This window comes from Selaginella moellendorffii, unplaced genomic scaffold (assembly GCF_000143415.4).
Source record: "Selaginella moellendorffii unplaced genomic scaffold, v1.0 SELMOscaffold_2, whole genome shotgun sequence".
In the NCBI taxonomy this organism is placed as follows: Eukaryota; Viridiplantae; Streptophyta; class Lycopodiopsida; order Selaginellales; family Selaginellaceae; genus Selaginella; species Selaginella moellendorffii.
The window spans coordinates 3247156-3257482 of record NW_003314263.1 but is presented as its reverse complement, the minus strand read 5'-3'; the positions used below and the strand labels follow the sequence as shown (position 1 = coordinate 3257482).

At 41.3% G+C, this 10327-nt stretch overlaps 2 protein-coding genes across 15 annotated transcripts in view; one reads left to right on the top strand and one right to left on the bottom strand.

Moving 5' to 3' along the window:
- Positions 1-6056: 6056 nt before the first annotated feature.
- LOC9661368 lies at positions 6057-7724 on the top strand. 14 transcript variants are annotated; one of them, XR_002994104.1, is made up of 8 exons: positions 6074-6338; positions 6407-6566; positions 6662-6768; positions 6829-6932; positions 7002-7069; positions 7172-7276; positions 7338-7398; positions 7493-7724. XR_002994104.1 is itself a non-coding variant. In XM_024689280.1 (7 exons), the coding sequence occupies exons 2-5, from the start codon at positions 6239-6241 to the stop codon at positions 7009-7011; spliced, it is 444 nt and encodes a 147-aa protein (XP_024545048.1). In that variant the 5' UTR covers positions 6057-6119; positions 6179-6238; the 3' UTR covers positions 7012-7069; positions 7172-7398; positions 7493-7724. The 14 variants fall into 14 exon arrangements, 2 of the variants coding, with proteins under 2 accessions (XP_024545048.1, XP_024545044.1); XR_002994105.1 differs by having other exon boundaries at positions 6403-6469; positions 6528-6566; positions 6862-6932; positions 7125-7398; XM_024689280.1 differs by having other exon boundaries at positions 6057-6119; positions 6179-6338; positions 6407-6469; positions 6662-6932; positions 7172-7398.
- A 1683-nt stretch (positions 7725-9407) lies between these two features.
- Positions 9408-10327, bottom strand: part of LOC112351428 (helicase and polymerase-containing protein TEBICHI-like) — a 13371-nt gene continuing 12451 nt past the window's right edge. Inside the window, exons 3-4 of the mRNA XM_024689335.1 lie at positions 10197-10298; positions 9408-10144 (exon numbers count right to left, since the gene is read on the bottom strand). Of these exons, the coding sequence (XP_024545103.1) occupies positions 9621-10136 (516 nt within the window). The 5' untranslated portion in view covers positions 10137-10144; positions 10197-10298 and the 3' untranslated portion in view covers positions 9408-9620. The remainder of the gene's footprint in view (positions 10145-10196; positions 10299-10327) is intronic.

The following is a 10327-nucleotide window of genomic DNA, read 5'->3' as shown; positions in this document are numbered from 1 at the left end:
TGAGATTGTAAGTTTAATGATGCTGAGAAGAGGTATTTAAATTTTGAGCAGGAGTTACTTGCTATTGTGCATGTTACATAAGGACTCTAAAATATTGGGTTGTACCCAAGTATCTTAGGAAAAACTTTCATGAATTCACTCAAACTTGACTTTTGAGTAGCTTTAAAGAGCTGCAGGTCAACCATTGACTAGTCAACATTGTACACTAATTGTGACTATTCTGCCAACCAGTCAGCATAGACGTTGAACAATCAGTCAACAATGATAATCTGACTGTGACTAGTCAGCATGATGTTGATAAAAAAGGCTATGATTTGACTAGAGTAGTCCACAGTCCCTTTAGAGACAGAAAACAAAGACAACGTTGTGGCTTGTTTATGACTTGGTGCTAAATAATAAAAACAAAAATGCCTAACCTCACCTAAACTAAGCTATGCCTCCTTTTGAAGTTCCTCACCACCCAACCACCCCCAAGCCAAAAGCTCTACTGCACCACTGTTGCCACTATGGGCCCTTAAGATAGGGTTAAGTTCCTTACCCTAAGTCCATACCTTAATATATCTTTGAGCTTACTTTTGATCCACATTGATTACATGTCAAAATTGACACCTAACAATTCTTCCCCTTAACAAAAGGACTTGTTCCAAGGATCTTTCTCAAGAACTCTATTTAAGTTCTTGGTTCAACATCCATACATCAAGGAGTCATTGGGCCCTTCACTTTGAGATAGTACATCTTTGAACTGGCTAACATAAAATACTAGATGAATATTCACCCTAGCTAACAATCATAGCCACTTTACCAATGCACTCCAACACTTCATATGAATTAGCACATTTATGAGAAAGTGTATCACTCTTCCCACTTCATAAAAGCACTAAGGTGTTTCATCACTCACTTGAAGGAAAGATCACTCACACAAAGATGAGATTTCCCAACTTATATTTTCAAAATTGGCAATACTCATTTGCAAATTTCTTTGCCATGTTCTAAGTTGCATATAAATTATGTTTACACACCACTAGAATTTTATCAAGTTTTATAACTATATTAGTTGCTTTTGAATCAAGCTTCTCATGTTCAAATGCCATCCCAACCAACTCCAATGATGTTTGGGGATGCTTTGGCAAAGTAAGGACTTATCTTGGCTCCAATATACTGACTATTATTATATACAAATTACACCAATAAAAATATAGATTCCATTGTTTTTGGCTTTAACCAGTGCAAAGTGTAGCATATCCTATACCACCTAATTCACACACCTGGTCTATTTATCCATTTGAAGATGATCTCCACTTGAGAGTTTTAAAGTCACTTGCATAACCCTTACAAAGCTCTTAAAAAATCCATTAGTGAGCTTTGAATCTCAATCACTAACAATGTCCTCCAACAAATTAAATCAAGAAAGACCTTCTCCAAGTAAACTGTAATCAAATCTAAAACAATAATAGTCTTCTGAAGAGCCAACAACCACATCTACTTTGTTAATTGATCCACTATGACCCACAGTTGCTCCTTTTACTGCTATGTTTTTTGCCATAGAGATACTATACCAATGGTTGTAAAGATCACTCACACAAAAACAAGATCTCTAACACGAACCATAGGAATATTTCACCTTCCCTACTTATTTGTGGCACTATGCTTTCCCTTTAGTTATTCTCCTCTTGACTATATCTAAACATAAGCAATTTATCCCTCGGAGGGGTATATTTAACCTTTTTATCCCCATAAGAAGTCTTGGGTAGTTAACTTCTACCAATCCAATCAATTATTTTGCACCTTTTGCTTAGTTGTCTCATAATTATCAAGTCTTACAATTCATTACTAGTGTTTCCACACTTTTTTCATTATTTGGGTCAAGTGGGGAAGCTTGTGAAGTGTTCAAGAGCCAACTTTAGTTCCCCCAGGAGATCAAATGGTTAATGCTCCTAGTCCAAGCGTAAGTGGCACTACCTACTTGGATATCTAGCATGGCTCAACGAAACCTTGCTCTAAACCCATGGCTAGAGCACCCAAAGGTAGAAGGTGGGGAGAGTACCCATGAGGCTCGTGTAGGGCCACAGTGTTCCAAAATGTCATCATAAAGTCCTAGATTGTGGAAAGGAAGATAAACAGTCCTCTGGTGTAATGACCAAGGATACAATCACATAGTGAGGAAGTCTCAAAGGACAATGGGACTTGGTGGTCGAGTTTGTGGGCCTTGATCCAGTGGCAGTGTTGGCAAACATGGCCATGGACAAAAAGAGACTTGGTGGGGACTAAAAAAGGGATATTGGGGAAGGCTATTCCCTATGTCTATGGGCATCCTAACGATGTTAAGAAGTGGATCTGAGATGATCACTATTGGATGGATGGCTTAGTCTTTGAGAGATGGGACTGTGATATAAGTGGTGTTGGATCACCGGTGTGACAAAAGTGAATGGGTATGGTTTTAGCGTAATGGGTTGATATGTCGTTGGTACCTTTGGGCGTCGGTCATGGGATCAGACACGTGGAGCACTTAGACCAAACGCAAAGATTAAGTGGTATGAATCTCATTCTGGGGGCTATCAAGCCTGAAGTCTGGAATAGGATTTATGAAAGTTATAAATGAGATTCCTTCAAGTGGTGGTTAAGTGACTAAAGTAGAATGGAAAGTTTAGTCATTTACAATTTGGTATCAGAGCTATTCCTTAATTTGACTTTTATTGGTGGCCAAGTATATCATCTCTTGTATTAGCATCAAAAAGTTCTAGGATTGGGCCTATCCTCGAGAAGTAGTATGTTAGGAGGACGTAGCTTTCCACTCTAGTTCATATGTGAACTTGTACGCAATGTGGTGGATAGAAAGAGGCCAGTAAGGGAATAACTTTGGGATTTTGGGAACAATATAAATTTTTCTCAAAGAATTGAGGATGTAATCTAAATAACCATTTGACTTAACAAACTAACTAATGTAGTTGTGGTAAACAACTATAGTTGGGATCACGGAAAAGATAGAGACTCCAAAACAATAAAGGAGTCACAAAATTATCCTCATATAGTTGGGGCTGGTGCTCATGAATTTGAGACCAGAGTTAATGATTGTAGGAGGTTAAATACGGAGGAGGACACAAGTCCTTGAAATGATAGTTGTGGCTACCTTTTATAAATGTTGGAACAAACCCAAGGAATTAGAGGTGTATTTAGAGGATGAGTTGGTATTATCATCATATGGATGGATAGTCCTAAAGGGCAAAGGTAGCCTACAGGGAATGAAAAAATAATCAAGTGTCAAAGTAACACTTACAAAGGTGGTTCTTGTGAGTAAGACACGAATACAAGAAGTTGTATTCCAATAAATTAACATCTCAAAAATAGCCGTGAGGCTAGGATTTTATGGGTCATCAAACTAACAAAGTCCAAAAAGCTGAATGACTCGAGTGGAGTCAAGGAATGGTCTTAAAAAATTGGTAAAAGCATTTAGACTGAGGTGTGTTGCACCCTATGAAGGACAGGGAGGATCATAAGATCCAAGTATGAGAACAGTGGGTATCTCATTGATGGTAAACCACACTCTAACTGCATACCTTTTAGCTTAGGGTATGCAATTCTTATTTCTATTGAGATTCCTTTGGCAAGAGGTTCTCATGAACCCACTAACTTGAATGTGTTATACTAAAGTCGTGGGAAAGGTGTTCTTGGAAGAAATCAACTTTGGCATAGAGTTGCGTATAAATACCATGGTGCAATGTTAATTGATAGTTAGCATGAGAAACGACTACTTTGGTCTTAACAAAAACCTAGACACAAATGGGAAGTGTCGTAAAGATAGGCTTGTAAAGCCGATGGTGTGAAGATACCAAATGTGCTAATGTATGATGCCTTGTCCATATTCACTTTAACTTTGGACTCTTTGTCAAACTCCATCTTAAACTCCATCTTGAACTTGTTATCAGACTCCATCTCAAACTACTTCTCAAACTCCATCTCAAACTCAGCCCCGACACTTCCATGTGTCACAATACTTGCCATGTGTTAGTCCCTCTTATATCCTTTTGTAGAGACTCATTCACTAATCATTTCATACTCATTCCTTGAGCAATTTTTTGGGAATTCCAGTTTAGGAGTTGAAGCTTTTGGTTCAAACGTGTTACACTCATTGGACTTTTGCTTTGGCTACTACCACATGGCCTCCTTTTGGCTCCACTTTGGGGCTTAGAGATTTATATCTTACACCTATTTATAGGTTATATAGAGAGAGAAGCTAGAGGCCTTAACACTCATGAGCAAATAAACTAAAATTGCTGATAAGGTTTATATAAATTATTATAAATAAACAGTTAGAATTGTTTACACAATCATGCCCTTTATACAAAATAACAAACATCAAGAGAGAAAGGTGGGTGATGTGACGAGTCTACAATAGCTACCTCATGACTAAATATTTCACTATACACATAAAGTGCTGAAATCAGTCTACCTATATTGGCCCAAACACAAAGATCAATAAATAGATAATATCAAAATCAGAGATAATGATATTTTAAAGACTAAATTATCATTGAATAACTCTCAGATTAGAAAATAAAAGTATTCTAATTAAGTTATCATTTGATCAACTAGAATTAATGTATAGGAACCACTAAAATCATTAAAGGTTAAAATTATAGTACTAACTATCCAAAAAAATTCAATAGCAAGTATATTATCAAAAGAACTCAATGATAAAGCTTAACTACCAATGATTGTAAATAGCATGCTAAATAACTTACAAAAGACAGCTCAAAAAATATAGTATCATCAATTGACAAATAAAATACTCGCAAATATATCACTTGAAAGAAATAACAATCCCCACCTATTTGTGAGACACAAATTCTAGAGCCCCAAAAGTGGAGCCAAAAGGGTGCCATGTGGTAATGGCTGAAGTGGAAGCCAAACAAGAGTAACACATTTAGACTAAAAATGCTCGACTTGAAGTGCAACTCTCAATAAAGTGCTTAAAGAACAAACAATAAGTGAGTCTTTAAAAAAGGGACACAAGAGGACCAACACATGGAAGTGTCGAGATGTACATTACATGCCACTAAAGCATGGATGAAAAATCAATATAACATAAAATGTAATAAAGAGGTGATGACGGAGCTAGATATATTATTGCGAGATATAAATCCCTATGCTAAAGCCTTTAAGATGCTAAAAGACAGAGGAAGAAATACAAAATACAAATACGAAATCCAAGAATACATGATGTAGTTATGTGAATTAAAGGAGAGAATACCATTGATCTGAGAAGGTATAATGCACCTATGTCAATAGTATTAAATCGATTCACAACAAGAATTTTCCACTGGTCCTGAAATCGAGTCTTATCGGCCTAGGCATGTATCAAAACCTTGTTTCCAGATCTAAGATGTGACTTTTTATTTGAAAGAAGTCCAATATACTGGAAAGAAAGAAACGAGCCCTGCCCTCGTGCATATAATACTTTGTTTATGTTGCCGTTTTCACTGTGCTGGCCTTCTTTTCCGCAAGCCTCCAAACGCATTGGAGCCATGCTTACCATTTTCTTGCATAATTACTGCTCGGTTTTCCTTGTCAGTGCTATGAACGTCGGCCTTGCCCTCGTCTTGCTTTGGAAATATGGCCATCTCGTCCGTCTCAGCCTGAGGCCTCTCAACTCTGGCATATAAAGACTGTGACAGCGAATGCAGAATCGTTGCTCCAAGAGCTTGAAAGGCCGAGAAAGCAGGAATCGGATGCTTGAGCTAGAAAGGCAGGGACTTTGAGCTCGCTGGGCTCTTGCAAGAGAGCTCTCTGGCACTACTTTGTTTCGAGCTCCTGGGATTTTGGAGCTTCGATCACTATGGAGGAGGCAGAGGGAAGCGATAGGGCAATGTAAGTATACTCTCATTTGATCGGCTATCTCACGCTTCTTCTTCTTTTCTTTTTGCCTCTTTCTCGCAGGATGTCCAAGAGAGTCCCAGGCCAGGAAGGAGAATATTCTTGTCTTTTGTATTAAAGCGTAACACTTTTTATTAAAGTTAACTTATCTATCATGTTTGGGTTTAGGGTTTAACGGGCTGGAAATTTAGGGTTTCAGGCTATGGCGAGGCTGAGCACTGGCGTTACCACGCGCCAGTACGCTGAACGTATGCCGCGCATCTCCGATACTCCTCTCTCAGCTCGGATTCTGGATTAGGGACTGCAGTGCCGCCGCTACAGCACAGGCGATTTCCATCCAGAGCGCGGAGGATTCCTGATTGTCGAAATGCCGCAGCCTGTGCTGCTCAAGAGAAGCGATTTCCGCTGGAATTTTCCCAAGGAAATCGTTGTGGCGTATCCAATTCATCCCTCGCAACATCTTCCAGGTGGAATTATGGAGTTCATGAATTTCTTTCCTTTGTAGCTCTGACAGTGGTGTGTTTCAATCAGCCAGGCAAACGAAATGCATTCTTACGGAGCCTGGAGTACTGTGGTTTGCGATCATCGGAATATGCAGGTAGATAGATACCTTTGAATGATTTCTAGAACTTGAGATCTAGACGATTGCATCGAAGAGTTTGGCAACCAGTAAAGTTCCTCGACTTTGGTTCCAGGTACTATTTAATCGAGCGTACCAAAGGATGCAAACATTGTCGGCATAACACTCGATGTTGGTCGGCATTTCTCTAACACCTGGACTTCCTCGCAGCCGGAGCTATACGGAATGTAAAGAAAATGGTGAAGAGCGCAAGAAAAAAGTCATACACTCTTGCCGTCGGGAAGCCAAATCCTGCAAAGCTTGCAAACATTCCTGAGGTAACTCTCTTGGAGTGGTGTGATGTGTTTGTCCTTGTAGCATGTCCACCGGCGTTACAGTTCTTTGATCTTGAAAACTGGGAACTCCGGCAGTATTGGAGGAAAAAGACGCACAATTTTACTCGCTCGACTCTAAGGAGAGAAACCAGGCTATCCTATGGCTGGTGAGTATGTTAGTTGTTACAGTCGCTCGTCGATTGTTCTTTTGATTCAGCTCGTGTTTCTCTATCCAGCAATTTATAGAAATTCGCTTTGTTGTTGGAAACATTGCTCGCTTGCAGGCGATTGATCTCAGCTCGCAGTGAGTTTTTCTTCTTTTTTCTTTCTCTTTCGACTTAGCGCTGCTCGATATGCAGATAGTGAAGAGGTTTGCATCGATTAGTTATTTACATTGTCGTTGCAGTGGTGCGAGGTGAGACGCAAACCTGGCAGGAACGGTGGCCACTTTGAAAGCTCCCATGCATGCCGATGATCCACTTTTCTCTTTCACGATTTGCTACTTGACCAGGTTCGTGTGACTTCTTTGGAAGCTAACTCAGCTCTGGTTTGTACACACGTACTTGGACAAGGTGCTACCTTCGAAGGAGTTTTGACAACGTCTTGACAAGTCATTGCCGTGCGTTCTCAACTGTAAGTTTTCTAAGCTCTTCACACTTGGTTTTTGTTTTTTCAGCGCTGTACATGAGCCAAGCAGCTTTCTTACGACATGGTGTTCCCGACGCAGCTAGGTGTGTCGCGCGCTATACCAATCATTTGAGAGGGACCCGAAGCGGCAGAGCATGGGGATTGGGAGTTGATGAGCTCCGACCAGATTGAAGGATCCATTGACCTCTTCCTCTAGGTGCACGCATGGGTCATGCTCTTCTTGGTCCTGTCTATCATGCCGTCCGGGATCCATCGATTTAGCTTGGCATCATGTTCTAAAGAGGAAAATATTATTGGTGATTTCCTGTGTGGAGGAGACCATTGTGACACGATCAAGGCTAAGATTAGAATTGCTTGGGATTTTAGCTTGAAATCGGGCCTTGTATGGGGAGAACAACAAAAAATAAAAGCATTTGCACTCACGAAATGAGGAGACTACCGTCATGCTTGTAAAGCTTGTCATTTCATTGCCTGCTCGATGACAAAGTTTGCACCTGCGCAGCATGTATTTGCAGGTCCCGGCTGGTAAGCCATCTTTCAAGTCAGTCCTGCTCTCAAGTCAAGTGTTTTAAACTGAATCACAAAAGGAAAGTCTGCCTTAACCAGCTTCGATTTACCTCCTGCTTGGATCTGTCGCAGCTCTGATGAAGCAACTCCTTTTCAACCTTGATCCAGCTAAGTTCCTCAGACAGCTGTTGATACATATTTCCGACAGCCTGCAACATGAAAAAGAAGAAAATCTAGGTGGAAGAATTAAGGACCTTGAAGAAAGCCTCCTTCTGGGGCACCAGCTTACATCAACAAGTGTGGAGCCTCCACTCCGTTCCAAAAACTCCGCAACAGTCATGCGCTAAATTTTGGGATGCCTGAGAAGGTCGCACCGTCGTCTAAAAGCTGCAACAAAAGGAATCGGGTGGAAATTAAAAGATGTTTAATAAAACTCCCTTTACCCAAAACTTTAAACACACATTTCATCCCTTAAGCTTGTAAAAAAGGACATATTTTAGGTTTTCACTTGTTGTCCTGTCAGCAGAGAAGCCAGCAGCGATGCCAAACAAAAGCAGCAAGGTGTACAAGGAGCTCCATCTTCTCCAGAACTACCCACTATTTTGGTCTTCGTCCTGCCAGCAGAGTAGCCTCCAGTTTGGAAGCGTGGATGAGTTGAAATCGTACTTGAAACAGCAGCACCCGACCTGTATGAAGTGCAATCGTGGTGAGTGCGGCAACTTCGACTACTTCAACAATGACAACATTGGCCAGCCAAGGTATCGCTGCAGTCAGTGCAATAAAAAATTCACTTATGGCGGAAAAACAAGACCAACTTACATGAAGCGGCCAAGATCGAGCAGTAGTGAGGAAGTTGGCATGGCACATGAGAAGAAGAAGCTCAAGCGCGCTCCAGTTGAAGATGAGACGAAGAAGGGTTTGCTGGTCCACGAAAGTCAAGCGAAGCAGAGTGGTCAACAGGCCGATAAAGCTGGGGCGGTGATCAGGGTGGAGGACAAGGAAGAGTTTGACATAGATGACCTGGCTAGAATCATGGCACTGGTCGAGGAGAATGAAGTCCCAAACGAGGAGGAACACATCCCTCTTGTGTTCCCTGAGGTGGCAGAAATTGTAGTGAGTGACGAAGTGATGACTGAAATTCTGTCGTCAAATCTCGAGGATGTGGATGATGAGGAGATGCTACATCTCGTGCTTGAGGAGGTTTTGGAGCGGCCAGAACACAAGGAGCGCTTTGCAGAAATTCAAATTGGCAATGGGGAAACGAGCCAAATCCTCCAAAAGAATGTGGACAATGAGGATCTTGTGCTTGAGGGGGATTCTCAGGAGGAGCAGGCAGAGGCAATGGAGGGGGACATTTGTTTTGCTCTCGAGCTTGAACAGGATCTCCAGGCCGAAGAAGATAAGCGAAAGGAGGAATCCATGATGCTCTGGAAGATTGAATTGGAGAAAGCTAGATGGAGTGGTATTTTCAAAATTTATTAATAGTATTAGATCAAAGTAGCAGTTTTTTGAATTAAAGATGATGTTCACAACAAGAATTTTCCACTGGTCCTGAAATCGCGAAGCAGTCTTATTGGCTTGGGCATGTATCAAAACCTTGTTTCCAGATCTAAGATGTCACAGCAGCAAGATTGGGTCCTTGGCCTTCTTTTCTGCAAGCCTCCAAACGCATTGGAGCCATGGTTACCATTTTCTTGCTGTCATCCAATCCAACTGTCAGTGCTATGAACGTCGGCCTTGCCCTCGTCTCGCTTTGGAGATATGGCAATCTCGTCTGTCTCAGCCTGAGGCCTCTCAACACTGGCATATAAAGACTGTGACAGCGAATGCGGAATCGTTGCTCCAAGAGCTTGAAATGCCGAGAAAGCAGCTATTCGCACCTCTTCTGCTCGATCCAGGACAATTCTCCTTGCTCCGTTTCTTATTTTCTTTGCCGCTGCAGCGTACATCCACTGCTGCTTACCAGCATCTATTACAAAAAGCTTGCCAGTAAAAGCATATAAGAGAAGCCAACCTGCATGTTCTTTGAATGAAGAATCACGCAGCGCGTTTGCAAGTTCAGGAATTGTAGCCTCAGCTACAGCTTCAACTGTTCGTAAGCCCGCTTTGTATAAACATCTAGCTCGTGCAGCCTGTGAAAACATAAAACAAAGGTAAAACAATCGAAGAGCTTGCACGGTGCCCCTCGGCACCTTGAACGTACTGCAGACGTCCATTAGCGGCACTTCCTAGTGGCGAAACTTCAGTATTATGGAACAAAGGTCGACCATACATACCTGAACAAGCTTGGACAATATAAGAGCCACAAAAAAGCGTCAATACACACGCTTCATGTGAATAGGAGTAACCTCGTAAACAAGGTACAAATCCGACGCTGAAACAAAACTATCAGGGGCTTTAGCAAGAT